This window comes from Onychomys torridus, chromosome X (genome assembly GCF_903995425.1).
Source record: "Onychomys torridus chromosome X, mOncTor1.1, whole genome shotgun sequence".
In the NCBI taxonomy this organism is placed as follows: domain Eukaryota; kingdom Metazoa; phylum Chordata; class Mammalia; order Rodentia; family Cricetidae; genus Onychomys; species Onychomys torridus.
In genome coordinates, this window is record NC_050466.1 from 64,395,101 (window position 1) to 64,413,720 (window position 18,620).

General features: G+C 38.0%; 1 protein-coding gene across 8 annotated transcripts in view; it reads right to left on the reverse strand.

Moving 5' to 3' along the window:
• Positions 1-18,620, reverse strand: part of Rps6ka3 (ribosomal protein S6 kinase A3) — a 107,767-nt gene that overhangs the window by 59,301 nt on the left and 29,846 nt on the right. The window contains exon 1 of one of the 8 annotated variants that reach the window (XM_036174520.1): positions 4,435-4,479. The exons of the other annotated variants lie outside the window; for them this stretch is intronic. Within the exon in view, the coding sequence (XP_036030413.1) occupies positions 4,435-4,473 (39 nt within the window). The 5' untranslated portion in view covers positions 4,474-4,479. Of the gene's footprint in view, positions 1-4,434; positions 4,480-18,620 lie in introns of those variants that run through there. 8 annotated transcript variants of the gene reach the window in all.

The following is an 18,620-nucleotide window of genomic DNA, read 5'->3' on the forward strand; positions in this document are numbered from 1 at the left end:
AAACAAAACAAACAACAACAACAAAAAAAACCAAACCAAACCAAAACAACATAAAAAGCAAAGGCCACGAACAAACAAACACCAACACGACAAAAACAAAACAAAACAAAAAACCCCAAAATGACACAAAAGCATACATACAAAAAGCATGGAGTTTATTTTGTGTTGGCCAACTATTACTGGGCATGAGGCTTGCCCTGGAGTATGGTTGATGTACCCAGTGACAGTCCATTGGAGAAAATTGATTTTACCTATCCCAGCAGGTGTCTACTATGAATAGCTTCTTGGTTAGGGATTGGAGTTGTGTCTACTTCCTCTTCTCTGTGCTGTTTGTTTTTATTTATGTGTATAAGCATTTTCTTTGCATGTGTGTCTGTGCACCATGTGAAGGCCTGGTGCCAAAGAGGCTAGAAGAGGGTGTGGGATCCCACAGAACTGAAGATACAGATGTCTGTGAGATGCCACATGGGTACTAGGAATTGAACCTGAATCCTCTGGAAGCACTGCCAGTACTCATAACTAGTTGGAGAGCTTCTCTCCAGGTGCCACCAAACCCCCGTGGTCCCACAACCCACGTATAAATAATCACTCAGATGCTTATATTACTTATAAACTGTATGGCCGTGGCAGGCTTCTTGTTATCTACTTCTTTTATCTTTTTTTTTTTTTTTGGTTTTTCGAGACAGGGTTTCTCTGTAGCTTTGGAGCCTGTCCTGGAACTTGCTTTGTCGACCAGGCTGGCCTCGAACTCACAGAGATCTGCCTGGCTCTGCCTCCCAAGTGCTGGGATTACAGGCTTGCGTCACCACCGCCCGGCTACTTCTTTTATCTTAAATTAACCCATTTCTATTAATCTATCAGTACCTTATATCTTCCTTGTCATGGCGGTGGTTGGCAGTATCTCTCTGCCCCAGCCTTCCACCTCCCAGAATTCTCTTCTCTCTTGTCCCGCCTATACTTCCTGCCTGGCCATTGGCCAAACAGCATTTTATTTATACAGAGCGATATCCATAGCACTCATAACTACCGAGTCATCTCTCCAGCCTTAAATGTTCTTTTAAAAACATATTTAACAAATTTTTTTCATGGTGTGTGTGTGTGTGTGTGTGTGTGTGTGTGTGTGTGTGTGTCTCATGCGCGACAAAGTGCGGAGCAGAGGACAACTTTATAAAGTGAGTTATCTCCTTCTACTATGTGGCTCTTGGGACTGAACTCAGGTAGCCAGGATTGGCAGCAAATGTCCTTACCCACTGAGGCCTCTTGTTGGCCTTTATTATTTACTACTTATATTTTTTTAAGACAGGGTCTCATTATATAACCTTGGCTGACTTTATTTTTTTGAAACTCCACACTAATGAAGTAAATCAGAGTCTGCTTTCTCTGAGAGTACTAAGTGCTTAGATAATTTTATAATCTATGAATTCTTTATCTCTATAGGGAACTCTAATATTTAGTAATTTCCTTCCAATCCTTTTTCAGAGCTTCTAGTTTTGCAACTTCCCTTTGGGTTAGATTTGGAATTATATATATTTAATCTCTTATGTCTTTTCTTTCTAAGAAATTTTCTTGATTATCTTCCCTTTTTTGGGGGGCTGAGGATCGAACCCAGGGCCTTGTGTTCTACCACTGAGCTAAATCTCCAACCCCTATTCCCATTTTTTAAAAAGATTTATTTATTTATTATGTATACAGCACGTATGACTGCAGGCCAGAAGGAGGTACCAGATTTCATTATAGATGGTTGTGAGCCACCATGTGGTTGCTGGGAATTGAACTCCGGACCTCTGGAAGAACTGTCAGTGCTCTTAACCTCTGAGCCATCTCTCCAGCCCCGAAAGTTAGGATTCTTTTTTTTTTTTTTTTGGTTTTTTGAGACAGGGTTTCTCTGTGTAGCTTTGCGCCTTTCCTGGAACTCACTCTGTAGACCAGGCTGGCCTAGAACTCACAGAGATCTGCCTGGCTCTGCCTCCCCAGTGCTGGGATTAAAGGCATGTGCCACCACCACCTAGCAAAAAAAAATTTTTTTTTTTGGAGCTGAGGATTGAACCCAGGGCCTTGCACTTGTGTGCTCTACCACTGAGCTAAATCCCCAACCCCTCTCTTCCCATTTTTATATTAATATATTTTTTTGAGAAAGAGTCTCACTACGTAACTCTGGCTGTCCTAGAATTTACCCTGTAGACCGGGCTATCCTCAAACTCACAGAGATCTGCCTGCCTCTGCTGGGATTAAAGGTGTACACCACCACTGCCTGGTTTGAATTTTTTTCCTGAGAAAATTTTCATTTTGTAGCCCAAGTGGACCTTGATCTTGAACCAACCCTCCTACATGAGCCTCCCAGTGCTGGGATTACAGCTGTGCACCATCACATCTAGCTTGATGTGGTAGGCCTACCCTAGTGTTTGTTGTTTTAAGTAATACATGAGTACTTTTGTTACCACAAAATATTCTTATGTTGTGCACCTAAAACTGTTATAAATTCTTTTGTGCCATTTTTTCCCCACAATGTCTGGTTTTTTTTTTTTTTTTCAGAGCTGAGGACCAAACCCAGGGCCTTACACTCTCTACCACTGAGCTAAATCCCCAACCCCAAGTCTGTTTATTTGGTTTTTTTGTTCCCCATCCCCCATTATTTGTTAAGCAAATGTTTTATGATAGGCAAAATGGGCTAGCAATGAAATCTACAACACAATTCTATGTCATTCTTTTAAACTTCCCTGACATTTGTCACCTTAAGGGTACTGAAGACCTCATACTAGTATTAAAGGCCACCAGGTTCATTCTTAGTTTTTAAAGCTCACCCTTAAAGTGGGAAAAAAGGTTAACTTAATATTTCCTTTCTAAGCCAGGCATGGTGGTCAACGCCTTTAATCTCAGCAGTAGGAGGCAGAGGCAGATAGATCTACAAAGCAAGTATACAAAGCCTGGTCTACAAAGCAAGTTCCAGGATAGGCAGGGCTATACAGGGAAACCCTGTCTCAAAAAAATTCCTTTTCAAGCCATGAGAGGAAAATGTAACCTTGACCCTAAAATGTAAAAAGAACTAAAGAAAAGGTACTTACATTAATGCTGTCTTTTTGAGTTATTAAAAACCTAATATTGTATCATGCTAACACTAAGAACACAAACTGGGTGATATTAACTGATTTTAAAGAATGATTCAATGTTTGGCATTATGCCCTAACCTTGTATAAATAATTTCCTTTTTCCTCCCCTCCCTAGAGTCAGGAAATCTGTTCTTGAGGCATTTATATTTTCCAAATTGTTTTGAATGCCAGAAAACATTTTTAAAACTCAAATAAAAATACTGAAATGCTCCTTGGTACAAGACAATAAAAAGTATTTCTTAACTACGAACCTATTTCTTTGTAATATACAAAATACCTTACAAATGAAATATACATAGCTTATCCCTTAAAGGTACTATAGACTAAAGTTATTGGACAATCACTTCCTACAGACATTCCTATAACACTATAATCTTTTATTTGAAAGGGCTTCTTTAACTTTTGTTTTTAATATGATTTAGACTTCTGTAAGTTATTTGGTGTGGCAAATAATCAGGATGGTTATCCAAGCCATGGTAAGAAACAATATTTTAATTTATTTTAGAAGACAATTTGATTAGATTCAATTTATTTCACTTGCTAATGAAATAAATGAGTATAACATATTTACTTAACAAAATTATTTAAGAGAATATCATGAGACAACTTCTATGTTTAAGAGTATTGCTAGTTCTCCAGACCAAAATTTTCAACACTTCACTCACTCCCAACCCCCTGCCCAGAATCCCAATCAGAAAATTTAACTCTCTTTAAAGAGAGCAATATAGAACAATTCTCATGGTAACATACCAAGTTAATTTTGGCAGGATTTTATATTAAATATAATGCAAATTATCATCCAGTAAACCCACTGTGACAAAAATAATTCTTTGAAAACTGTGCCTATACAGAGTCAGGTGAAATCACTTGCTTACAGTTACTTAAATACACAGCTGCTTGAAGCTCAAGTTTTTATAGGAACCAGTTTTAACAAAACCCTGACTAAGTGTTTGACTACTTAAAATAATACTCTCTTATATGCCAAAATATTACTTACATAACAATAAGCTCCTAATTTTAGTTAAGTTTGCAATTCTGTTCATAACTAGTTTAATTCTGAGAGTCAGTCATTTGTTTTATTATGTAAAATTATAAATACAAGCATAAAATTACTCTAGCACAAATAATCCAATATAAAAATAAGTTAACAAAATGAAGAGTCAAAATGTCTAATTCAACCAACTAGTTTATGTTTAGTAAGTAAAAATGTTTCATTCAAAACTTATTCTGAACTTTTAAAAGTTCCTTAAAAAGTGAATGACGAGCATAATTATAGTTCATTCTGAATAAAACATCTTATTTTTAAAAGAAGCTGAACAAAGCTTACCTGTATAGAGCGAACACGAAAAGACAAAAATTTAAACATGGCTACGAAACCATGCTGATGATAAAGAATTCCTGACGGTAAGACTTAAGTTAGAAAGAGGAGGCCAAGCCCCTGCAAAGTTTTCTCCTACCAGCTATTCCGGCAATTAGAAAATTTCCTGTCAGGCGGGTCCTGACAATGCTAGAAAAAGAGGCTGGACAGTTTTCCTGTGGTAAAAGAAAGGAGAAACCTGCCTACAGAGGCTCTCTTGTAGCTGATAGGTAGGGAGGCCAGAACAGGAAACTGCAACAGATTTGCTGATAACCAAATCCTGTTGAAGTGTTCTTTTTCCTCCTGATTCCCAGCAGTCCTAACAATTTTTTACAACCAGTGAAACAAATACCATTTTAGAATCCTGAGAAATGGCAGTATTTCTTAACTATGACTCTTAAAAGCAAGTGAAACTAGTCACTGCTATTAAAATAATAAAAGTTGCTAATGCACAAGTGGGAATTTACCCTTTGTGATGTTTATACCCATATACAAGACATGGCCTCAAGATGACTTTAAAGATATATATAGCCATGCCATGGGTGTTCCCTGTCAGTAAGGAAGAGTTTCATAACTGTGGTTAGAAAACAAAGGCTACATGCAGAACAAAACAAAACAAAAGACAATCACCTTTTAGACTAAAGGATGAATTCTTTCCATCATACATGAATATAAACGGAACTTACATGTTAAAGGCAAGGCTCCAGTAACTAAAATTCAATTCCCAGCTGATAAAATATAAATTAAAAAGTCCAACCTCTGGGTTTATTAGTGAGCAAAAACAAATTTCTAAGAAACTAAGCTGGAAAGGAAGGCGGAGCCTAGCTTCTATATCAGCCCTTCCTCATTTCACTGACATTTTTGCTTTGGAAAATACTTTTAAATTATGCCAATACTCAGAATCATCGTAAGTGGCACTTAAAATAACCAAAGGATCAGCAGATACATGATGTGATCTAATGTAAATTTTTTTAATTCTTATTTTTTTTCCTTTTTTAAAATTTATTATATTTGTGTTTTAATTTTACACATCAGCCATGGGTTCCCCTGTCCTACCCCCTTCTCGCCCCTGTCCCCAGCAATGTAAATTTAATATATGTGGATCCAAGAAAAACCTCAAGTGCTAATAAAATCACTGAAAGTTCAAACCCAAAGAGACTCTGAAAACACGCAGAATATGGACCTTAGGGTGTAGCTCAGTGATCATGTTGTGTAGCATGGGTAAAACCCGAGGCTTCAATCCTCAGTACATGGAAAGTGGGAGGAGGGGGAGGGGGGGGGGGAGGGGGAGGAGGAGGAGGAGGAGGGGGAGTAAGAATAAGCTAACTTTCTGATGAAGAGACTGGCAGAGTTAGGCACATTTTTGGCGACAGAGTTATCTATAGTTGGGGCTCAGCTGAGCACTTATCGAACTGAGCTATAATATAGTGCCCATTATATGCTAAATAAAAAGCCAGGGTTCTTCTTGCTACATCAAATTTTCATGGCAAGGGCATTGTGTAAATGGAGAGTAATTTTTAAAAAAAAATGCCACACCACCAAATACATGAGAAATCAACTAAACTAAATGTCTACCATAGATCTTTGACTTATATACTCAGATGACTGCACACTTGTCTTAGTTAAAAACAGATGACTCTGTTTTTCAGTAAGGAAAGCACTTATAAGCTTTTCATAAAATTCTCCCTCTCTCATGAATCACTTAAGTCTTAAGAAACTCCAACAGTGCAGCAAAGTTAGGACAGCCACCTAATGCACTACTGTAGTCTGAACATGAGGTACTTCATCAGACTATCCATTCACAGTTACCTAGAACAAATTTTGTTTTGTTTTGTTTTTGGAGACAGGGTTTCTCCATGTAGTTTTGGTGCCTATCCTGGATCTTGCTCTGTAGACCAGACTGGCCTCGAACCCACAGATATCCACCTAGCTCTGCCTCCCTAGTGCTGGGATTAAAGGCATGCGCCACCACTGCCCAGCCTAGAACTAATTCTTTAAAGTAGTAGTATATATTATCAGGAGTATTGTTTTCCTGTTTGCATTTTTTCCTTCAAAGTCCTTTGTCTTTACAGTAGGCAGAATAATCCTAAAGCACATTATCATAGCTAGGTGAGGTGGCACAGGCTTATAATTCCAACACCAAGGAGGCAGAGGCTAGAGGATCTGGAGTTTGAGGCCAGCCTGACACACAAATAAGGACTTTATTTATTTATTCACAGTTTCCTACTATATCCTAGCTATGGGAAAAAAAAACCCAGAAACACAAACCAAACAAATTGAAATAGATTATGGCCCTACCCAAAATTCTTCACTGGCTTCCAATTATAGAACAAAACTGAATTTCTCCATCAATGGAGCTTAAAGTAAGCTATACAAACGCTACTTTGATCTTGACTTTGTGACTATAGCTACTAAAATACGTAGACATAAACATTTAGTTTTAAACCCATGGTAACATTTTTTTTCTTTAAATCGTCAATGTCTTAAGAAATCTTGATTTTCTATTAATATAAAAAATGCAGAGTTTCTTCTTTGATTTACTAATTTGATAACTTATCTAAACAGGTTTCTTAATATTGACCTCTACTTGTATTTTGGGGGAAATTATCTTAATGTAATTTTGAACTTAATGTACAGATATTTTACTAGGATATTTGCACTTGTGTTCATGTTAAATTATCATGCTATTTTTTTCTGTACCACTTTTCATTTTCATGGCCATAATTTTGTAAAACAAAATAGATGCTAATAAGAAATTTTTATGATCTGCACTGTGAATGTGAGCGTATGTGCATGTGGTGTACGTACACATGCATTATGCTCATTTACTGATGACTTAAATTCTTTTTACTATTCATTTTTGAATAATATAGTTCAGAACAAATTAATATAGTGTTATATTTAGTATTATTTTTTTGCATACCCAGAAATGCAAAGAAAGACTAGTATAGTAATAAATCCTGTTACTGAGCTTTAACAATTTCCATCTCTTTTGTATTTTTCTTTTTCTTTTTAATGATTTATTTATTTTTTGTACATGAGTGTTCTATCTGCATGTATACCTGCATGCCAGAAGAGGGCATCAGATTCCATTATTCAGATTCCATTATAGATGGTTGTGAGCCACCATGTGGCTGAGAATTGAACTCAGGGCCTCCAGTGCTCTTTACTGCTATGCCATTCTCCCAATCCCTCTTGTTTTGTTTTTTAAACAGGAGTTTCATGTAGTCAGGCTGGCCCTCAAGTTCAGGATGTAGCAGAGGATGGATGACCTTGAACTTCTGATCCTCTTTCCTTCACTTGCAGAGTGCTGGGATTACAGGTCTGCACCATCACATCTGTTTTATGTGGTGTGTGTGATAGAACCTAGAGTTTCCTCTATGCTAGGCAAGTGTTCTATAAACTGAACTACAGCTTCAGGCCAGCTTTAATAACTCTCAACTCATAACCTTGTTCATATATTCACTCCCCCTTTCATGTAATTATTTTTAAATAACCCCAAATATCCTTCCTATCTGTGGTTATATACTGTTTTTCTTTCCTAGTGTTGTACATTTGCATCCGCTCACTTTCTATTTCACTGACTGAATTTATAGTGAAATCCCTCCTCTTGGTTTTTACTGGTTTACTTTTTTTCTCTGTTAAGTGAATATAGAGCTACTTTTATTTCAATTATCCCATTTGCTGATGCCCTCTTGCAGGTATAGCTGTAACAATAATATTTAAGATCCTAGCCACTATCATTTACATGGAATTATCTCAGATAACTGTTACCACTTAACTCATTTTTAAGTTCGATTATCTGCACTACAGATTGCTGTGGGATGGTCTTTCTGTATGTTGTGACTATGTGGTGCTTTCACTGGTTGATAAATACAGATGCTTTGGCCTAAGGCAAGGTAGGATAGAGACAGGCAGGAAATCCAAGCAGAGATAAAAGAGAAGGGGAGAGTCTGGGAGACGCCAGACAGCTGCCCTAGAACAACATGCCAGCAGACTGGTAATGCCATGGCCACGTGGCAATAGTTAGATTAATAGAAATGGGTTAATTTAGATGTAAGAACTAGCTACTAATAGGCTTGAGCCATCTGCCAAACATTTATAAGTAATATTAAGCCTCTGAATGGTTATTTGGGAACTTGCAGGTGGGAGAGGTGGGAGAGAAACCTGTTCACAACAGACAAAGGGGCTGAGGCTTAGAGGGAACATTCAATAACCCGCTGCTCAAGTCTATACAGTTTGAATATGGAAGTGATAGGATGTCGGTGTCAGCATAATAAAGCAATTCAGTGGAGAATGTATGTTAACTAACTAGCACCTTTAATACAGTTCCTCATGTTGTGGTGACCCCCAACCATAAAATTATTTCATTGTTACTTCATAACTGCAATTTTGCTACTGTTGTGAATCATAATGTAAATATCCAATATACAGCATACCTGATATTCGACCCTGTGAAAGGGTTGTTCAAAGGGGTCAAGACCCACAGGTTGAGAACCACCAAACCAGCAGCTGACTTAGGTAAAAACAAACAAAATCAGGAAGTTGCTAAACTTTCTGATAAGACTCTGAAGGAAGATAGCCCAAGAGAAGGTCCAAGGCAGGGGGCTGGAGAAATGGCTCAGAGGTTAAGAGCACTGATGGTTCTTCCAGAGGTCCTGAGTTCAATTCCCAGCAACCACATGGTGGCTCACAACCATCTGTAACGAGATCTGATGCCTTCTTCTGGCCTGCAGTCATACATGCTGTATACATAATAAATAAATAAATCTTAAAAGAAAAAAGAAGGTCCAAGGCAGAACTATAAACACAGTTAAGCCCAATTATCAACCATCTTCATGATCCTGTAACTGGGGATGCAGCTCAGTTGGTGGAGTGTTTGCTTAGTATGCATGAAGCCCTGGGGTTGATCATCAGCCTGGCAAAAACTAGGCATTGGAGCACACACCTGTAATCATAGTACTTTTGGGGGTGGAGGCAAGAGGGTAAGATGTTAATTACCTTCTACAACAAAGGAAATTTGAGGCCAGCGTGGAATATTTGCAGCTGTCTTAAAATACACACACACACACACACACCCAACCAACCAACCAACCAACCAACCAAACACCCTCCACATAAAAACCAACTAAATTTGGATGCTAACCACATAAAATCATCAGGTTTTTAACTGATTTCTTTAGAATATATTTTTTGTATAGTAATACAAGTTTTTCAGATATTTAAGGGTTTGGTATCTAATGATTTTCTTCAAAGTACAAGAGATTTAGTGTACATTCATCTATAATTGCTAAGGTTTATAAAGAAGATTGACTTGAACTAAATGGTAGTGGACTCCTGGTTCACTGTGAGGACTTACTTCTAAGGCCTTGTCTAGATGGAAAGTAAGGATGCTATATGTTCTACTTGTCCTCCCCATGGGCCAGAAAAGAGAGGGGAAGCAGTATCAGTGTCCCAGCTAGGAACCTATCACCTCTCTCTTTGTCTACATATTTTTTTTCTGTTTACTCTCAAGGTCTTAGTCATGCTTGTATGAAACAGTTAACTTAAAATACTCAGATGAAGGGGCCATAGCTTTTCATATGTTAGTATTTCAGTTTGACTCAGTCAACCATTCATACTTGAATATCGATCGCTCAGTTAAGTCACTTGCTTTCCTTCCAAATGTGGACAGCATCACTTAGCCTGAAAGAATGGATACTGTTTTGTGATGAATCAGAGCAGAGAAGTAACTTTAAATCAGAAGAAGCATTGTACCATAGGCAAGCCATACCAGTGGTAAGCTGTGTTAAAAGTAAAAGTAGTTTTATTTAAATTCTGGTGAAGAGGCGTTTTAAGGGATAGAAAAAAAGGGTCTCTAGAAGTAAAAACAAAACAAAAACACCCTGAAAGAATGCCAAAAACCAGCAAAGAGAAAGAAGCCTTATAAGTTTGGATACATATATCCTATTTAATGCTACCACACCGTGCTAATTATAATCCTCTTTATCTCAGAAGTATTTTCCCTAAGAGGCATTTATTTAGATCAACTAGGGGATTTTTATCCCAAGCTCTGAGTGCTGAACTATACTTCTCAGTCAATGAGTTAGAATGACAGATAATAATTGATGAAATTAGTCAATAAGTGTTATTGTACCATACCATGCATTTTCCTGCCAATGAGTACTTAACTGTACTTCCCTGTTTTGAGTAGCAGGTTGCCTATTGTCTACTTTGTTTAAGTATCTTTCTGTAGCTTATTTTGTGTTTTAACCAGTGCTGCTAACAGTGTGCTGAACTCATGGCTTTGAGTGTTATTTGGGATGTTCAAATTCAAGTTTTAAGACAGATTGAGGGAGCCTAACTGAGCAAATAAAATACCCTGAAGGGAATTATGCACACCATTGCAGTCTCATGGTTACAGAATGAGTAGTATCTAAAATAATGGTGAAAGTAGAAGATAGAAACTACTGCTAACTGCTAATGCCACAATGTGACTTCTGGAAATCTGAAAAGAACATGTTATTTATTGCCTGTGTCCTACTGCCTGTGTCCTTCATAAAGGAACCTGAAATATGCAAGGTCCAGGGTTCAATCCTAAGCATGGAAAAAAAAGCTTCAGAATATTTTCAAATGCCTAATAAATTGGGTATTTTGGGGATGGGGCCAAAGTCTAAACAGAGAGATCATGTACATTTCATATTCACTTTATATATACAGCCAGAAGCTAATTTTATCCAGTATTTTTCATGAGTCTGCATCTTTACTACAGTCTGTCATATCTGCACAGGTGTGGAATTTTTGACTTACACCATCATGCCCGTACTTTAAAAAGTTCTGGATTTTGGAGTACTTTGGATATATAGGTTTTAACCAGCTTATTTTGCCTAACAATTATATGATAACTATAAGAGCTATGGAGACTGGATTAATAAATGTTTTGTAGCAATATGTCAGTTACAAAGACATTATAAGCAATTCATGTATGTATGGTCATTGAAAATACAGAGGGAAGTTGGTGCAGTGGTGCACAACTTTGGTCCTAGCTACTCATTTGGGAGGCTGAATCAGGAGAAAAGCTCGAGCCCAGGAGTCTGAAGCTGGTTGGCAGAGAATATAATTCTGTGTCTTTATTTATAAATGAATGAATGAATGAATGGCAGATGGGATGGAAGGGTCAAAGGACTAAATTAAGGGAAAGTGAACTCATTTCATAATTTGCCTGAGGCCAGGCCTACTTTCAGCAAAAACAAACAAACAAACAAACAAACACTGGCTACAACCCTACTCCTTAGGAACATACTTCACCTCTGGCAAACAATGTAAGAAAACAGGAGCAGCCTTTAGAAGGAGTAAGATAGGAAAATTAATACTTACTAGGCTCTTATTTTGTGCTAGGCATTACTTCTCTCCTTTGAGTCTCAATCCTTAGAAGGACATTTGAATACTATTACAAGAACTATTAAGAGAATCAATTCCCAGCGGTTGGGGCTTTACTTCAGTGGTAGAGCGCTTGCCTAGCAAGCACAAGGCTTTGGGTTCGATCCTCAGCTCCCCACCCCCCAAAGAGAATCAATACCCTACTAAACAGAAAGTTGCTTTATATTATTCTTTGATGACCATCTTGGCAGTCAAGACTTGCCAATTCTTCAGCACAGATCATGAATACCAGAGAGTTCTATCTCTGCTATGAAGGCAGTTTCTTGTCTAAGTCCCACAGGAATGAAAGATAAAATAACCCATTCTTATCACCAGAGGAGACAAAATAAAAGATACTGGCTGGAGTTAAGTTGTGAGATAAATGAATTATGCATAAATATGAATTTGATAAACCAACATATCCGGAGAAGGAGATGCTATCATTTGATCTTCTGGTGATGAGCAATTTATTTTAAATTGGGCAAATTTCTTAATATGTTATGAGATTAACAGAGGAAATAAAGAACTTTAGGTGAGTAAAGACAGTTAATGCTTGACTCTTTAGGAAGCTTGTACAGCCACTTTGGAAACTGATATGGTGCTTCCTTAGAAAATTGGGAATCCATCTCCCCCAAGACCCAGCTGTAGCACTCTTGGGCATATACCCAAGGAATGCTTAATCATACCACAAGGGCATTTGCTCAGCTATGTTCATATCAGCATTGTTTGTAATAGCCAGAACCTGGAAACAACCTAGATGCCCTTCAACTGAAGAATGGATAAAGAAAATATGGTACATATACACAATGGAGTACTACTCAGCAGAGAAAAACAATGACATCATGAGGTTTGCAGGCAAATGGATAGATCTAGAAAAAATCATCCTGAGTGAGGTAACCTAGACTCAGAAGGACAAACATGGTATGTACTCACTCATAGTAGGTTACTAGATGTAAAACAAAGATGACTAGACTGCTACACAACTCCAGGGAGGCTACCTAGAAAACGGGACCCTAGGAAAGACACAGGGATCACCCAATGACAGAGAAATGGATGAAATCTACATGAACAACCTGGATGACAGTGGGAGTAATGAAGGGCAATATTTGAGGGAAAGAAAGCTTAGGGGAGCAGGAGATCCCAGCTGGATCAAGAACAGAAAGGGAGAACAAGGAATAACAGACTATGATAAATGATGACCACATGAGAACGGGTATGGGCAGAGTGCTGGAGAGGTCCCCAGAAATCCACAATGATACATCCTCTATAGATTGCTGGCAATGGTCAAGAGAAAGCCTGATCTCACCTAGTCTGGTGATCAGATGGCCAAACACCCTAACAGTCGTGCTGGATCTCTCATCCAATAACTGATGGAAGAGGATGCAGAGATCCTCAGCCAGGCCCCAGGTGGAGCTCCAGGAGTCCAATTGTTGAGGAGGGACTGTAAAAGCATGAACTGTTGAAACCAAGATTGGAAGAGCACAGGGACAAATAGCCAAATGAATGGAAGCACATGAATTATGAACCAAAGGCTGTGGAGCCCCCAGCTGGATCAGGCCCTCTGGATAAGTGAGACAATTGAATAGCTTGAACTGTTTGGGAGGCACCCACTCTGTGGGACCAGGATCTATCCTTAGTGCATGAGCTGGCTGTTTGGAACCTTGGGCTTACACAGGGATACTTTGCTCAGCCTGGAAGGAGGGGACTGGACCTGCCTGTATTGAATCCACCAGGTTTAAATGAATCCCCAGGGGAGTCTTGGCCCTGGAGGACATGGGAATGGAGGGGAGGGGATGGAGGGAAGGTGGGGGCGAGGCGGGAGGGGGGAGGACAGGGGAACCCATGGCTGAAGTGTAAAATTAAAACACAAATATAATAAATTCTAAAAAAGGAGAGAAAAAAAAACCAACCCAAGTTTCTGGTTCTTATTTTCCTAATACTTTTGGGTGATTAATTTCCCCTAGGAGAAGATGACCAAGGCAGCTTTGTTAAGCCTTTAAAACGACGAGTTTCTCTTAGACTCTTTTATATCTCTAACAACACAGCAGAGTACTTAGCATCTAACAGACATGAAGAATTCAGCTCATCAATGATGAGTGGTTTAGATACAGACTAAGCGCTGTAAGTAGAAGACCCCCAAATGCAAGGACTCACTCCAATAAGGTAAGTGCCTATTTCATTTATCAAAGAGCAGTTCACAGGTGAGAAGGTAGTGTAGGGTGAAGAGCTGTCATTAGAACACCAGGTCATTAAGTAGGTCCAGGTTTCTTCTTTCTCGTTATTTATTCATCCTTTATATTGTCCTGGTGAAAACTGGCTTATCACAACTTTTTATTCCAGACCATGGTGAAGTGGTTAATCAACCTACAAAAATGCCTACCAGTTAACAATCTTCATACATAAATTATCTCCTGTGGGCTGGGAATCTGAGCCAGCTGCCACATGAGCTTAGAAGTAGATCCTTGCCTAGTCAAATTTCAGATGAGACTCTTATCTGGGGCCAGCTTCCTGACTGCAGTCTACGAGAGTCTCTGAAGCTCAAAGGTTAGGCTAAGATGTATCCAGAATGTTGGCCTACAGAAACTGTAACTGATTTAATACAGCATTTAACCTTGACCATGTAAATTATTAGTAACTGACAAAAAGCAAACTCTTAATTGTATTTTAAAGGTAAGTACAATTTTTCAAATATAAGGCTAATATAAATTTTGGTAATCTTTTTAAACTTATTTATTGTGTGTATGTGTGAGGTGTATGTATGTGAATGCATACATGTTAGTAAGTGTGCTTGCACATGGATGTGCATCTGAAAACCAAGGACTGACAGTACATGCCTTCTTTTCTTGTTTGCCATCTTTGTCTTTGAGACTGTCTCTCTCACTGAACCAGAAGCTCACTGCTTCAGCTAGACTGCCAGGCCAGCAAGCTCCTAACCAAGAATTCACCTGGCTCTGCATCCCTAGAGTTACTGGCTCATGTTGCCATACACCTGGGCTTTATGTGGATCCCAGGGATCCAAACTCGGGCCTTCACGCTAGCACAGCAAACATTTTACCCACTGAGCCATCTCATCAGCTGGACAGTCTTTTGGATTTGATTACATTAGAGAAATATTGTTTGTACCTGATAACTCAACCTAATTCCATATTCACTAGACTGATCATCCACACTGCTGGCAATACCGTACTTTCACACTTTTCCAACCTGTCTCTACAATGCAGCTCCTAGATGAAGTATTAGGAGTACCATAAGCAAAAGTACAAGCCATATGACATTATATGCCTTCATTTTAGACTACAGAAAGTAGAAAATGTAGAGGTTTTCCTTCTAAAAGAATTGCTACACAAAGCAAAACAATGTTAATATTGATTTGTCTATCTGTTTACATGTCAATATACATTATAGACCATGATGTGAAATACCTCAAATGAGAGAGGTGGGAATCTAGACAAAATCTAAAGGTAGTTCCAGCATGGGTTTCTGCACAGATAAAATTTAATCCATGCATATAGAGAACTAACAAACACTTACTGACACCAATTGGGTACTATAAAACAGTGACTAAGCCATATTTGGCCACTACGTCATGAAATTTACACTTTAATAGGGAATATGGACAAGTAAATAAATAATGGGATCTGGTGTGGTATGTGCATTAAGATATGCAGACTACTATGGCTGGACAAAAGAAAATGCTTAACTAAAAATGAAGTCAATGTGCTAGTTGTGTTAGGAAAATGCCTCAGCTAAAATGATACCTAATCCTGAACCTCAGAGATGATTAGGTTAAATGGAAGAGGATGGGCAATTAAGAACCATGGCAGAAGAAATACCTGTGGAAGTGAAGAAGCAAAAGAGAAGTTGACATATTTGAGTGAGTGGACTCTTGAGTAGAAGACAGGAGTAGTGTGGCCAGAGAGGATGTGAAGACAAGTGGGGGAAAGATCTTGTTTATTATTATACAGGATACTATAGGTCATACTGCCGAGTTTAGCTCTTATTTAAAGGAAGCACAAAACTTATTCCTCTATAACTCATATAGTGTAACTATTTGTTTGACTTCTGAAAAATTAACTTTTGCAACATGCTAAAAAAAACAAATAGAAACATGTAACTAGACAGGCATGATGGTGCTTGTCTATAATTCCATAACTTGGGAGGTGAAGGCAAGAGGATCAGGAATTCAAGGACATTCTTAGCTGCCCAGAGAGATTGACACCAGCCTGAGCTACATTTAACCCTGTCTCAAAGCCACTCCTCTATCAAAGAAGAGAAACACATATACACATATTAGCAGTAACTCTATGGAAGACTTAACAAAAAAAATCCCATTTACAATAACAAAAATTGAAACGAGGTGTGGTAGCCTTCTAATATTAGTACTTGAATGCTGTGGATATCACTCTGTGTAAATAAAGTTCTGATTGGCCAGTGGCCAGGCAGGAAGTATAGGCGGGACAAGAGAGAAGAGAATCCTGGGAAGTAGAAGGCTGGAGAGACACCGACAGCCGCCGCCATGAGAAGCAACATGTAAAGACACTGGTAAGCCACAAGCCATGTGGCAAAGTATAGATAAGCAGAAATGGGTTAATTTAAGATAGAAAAAGTAGATAACAAGAAGCCTGCCACAGTCACACAGTTTGTAAACAATGTAAGTTTCTATGTGCTTTCTTGGTTGGGTCTGAGCAACTGTGGGACTGGCGGGTAAGAGAGATTTGTCCTGACTGGGCCAGGCAGGAAAACTCTAACTACACTTGAAGCTGAGGCAAGAGAATTACCAGTTTGAGACCATTCTAGGCTACAAAGTAAGTTCCAGACTAGCTTCAGAGGGGAAAAAACAAAACGATAAAAAGAATTAGAAAATACCCATAAATTGCTGGGTGGTGGTGGCACATGCCTTTAATTCTAGCACTTGGGAAGCAGAGGTAGGCAGAGCTCTATGAATTTAAGGGTAGCATGCTCTACAAAGAATTCTAGGACAGCCAGGGCTACAAATAGAAACTCTGCCTTGAAAAACAAACAAACAAACAACCCCTATAAATTATCTTACTTATACACTTAGTAGTAAGTATATAAAAACTGTATGTGGGCTGGAGAGATGGCTCAGAGGTTAAGAGCACTGACTGCTCTTCCAGAGGTCCTGAGTTCAATTCCCAGCAACCACATGATGGCTCATAACCATCTGTAATGAGATCTCGCGTCCTCTTCTGTATACATAATAAATAAATAAATCTTTAAAAAAAATTGTATGCAAAAAGCCATAAAATTATCGGGTAGTGGTGGCACACACCTTTAATCCCAGCACTCAGGAGGCAGAGGCAGACAGATCTCTGTGAGTTTGAGGACAACCTGGTTTACAGAGCTAGTTCCAGGACAGCCAAGACTATATAAAAAACCCTTCCTCAAAAAACAAAACAAAACAAACAAAAAGAAGCCATAAAATTTGAGAAAAGATATACAAGGATATTGAAATAAGTGAATATGCTGAGATGTGAAGACTAAATTTTTTAAAATAATATTTATCATGTTAGTCTATAAACTTGACACAATTCTAATTAACTGACAAACTAAATGTATTATTACTGGAAAATTAAATGTGTAAGACTTTAATTTTTAAAGATAAAATGTCTTGACTTGCACATACTTAGAAATATGGTAAAAAACACAATGGTTGGAAAAGTATGTAAGACCAAAATACTTGTAGTTAAATTGTATCCTTCAAATAAACATGTTCAAGTTCAAGCTTTGTTACCTATGAATATGTCTGTATTTTAAAGTAGTATCTTTGTAAAAGTAATATAAATCAGGTTATACTATATAAGACAGCCCCAAATCCTATGGTGAGCATTTTTATGAGGAAGGAATTTTGGACAGAGACAGACAGCAATAACACCATGTAAAGGCTGAGATTGATATTGAAATGGTATGTCTACAAAACAATGTTTAGGCTGCTGGCACACCAGAAGCTGGAATAGCCAAGGAAGGATCCTACTATGGAGCTTCCAGGGATAGGTAGTATTGTGGAAACTTTGACATCAGACTTTTGACTTCTCAAACTGAGAGAATAAATTTCAATTATTTTAAGCCTCGCAGTTTATGCTAATTTGCTATGTCAACCCTCACAAACTTATATAGTTTGTAAAAGACAAATTAAATAAGATAAAAGAGATATCTTAAATGAATGTGTAAAGAATGGATTTTATTTATCGAATAAATAGGGATTAGGACAACAGGCTATCTATTTGGTAAGTAAAGTAAAATATAAACAACATACCACAAATTAAGATACCAAGTGGATGATAGATTTAAATGCAATAACAGAAAAATATAAAACAAACCAGCAATACAACAAAAATCCAAAGATTACTAGGTCAAAATATAAGAGTTTGTTTTGATAACAGGGATGGGGGTTAGGGATTTAGCTCAGTGGTAGAGCGCTCGCCTAGCAAGCACAAGGCCCTGGGTTCGATCCTCAGCTCAAAAAAAAAAAAAAAAAAAAAAAAAAGGGATTTAGCTCAGTGATAGAGAGCGCTTGGTTCGATCCTCAGCTCTGGAAAAAACAAAATAAAACAAAACAAAACAAAACAAACAGGGATAGGTATTCTAGCCAGAACATGAAATCAGGAAGCCAGGTGTGCTAATTTAAAATAAAAACATATGTGTACATCTAATGCAAGGCATAAAAAAAAAATCAATGTTTAAAAAAACTGTATAAAATATTTGGAAGATTGATAATAGACATGGGGTTAATGTCCAGA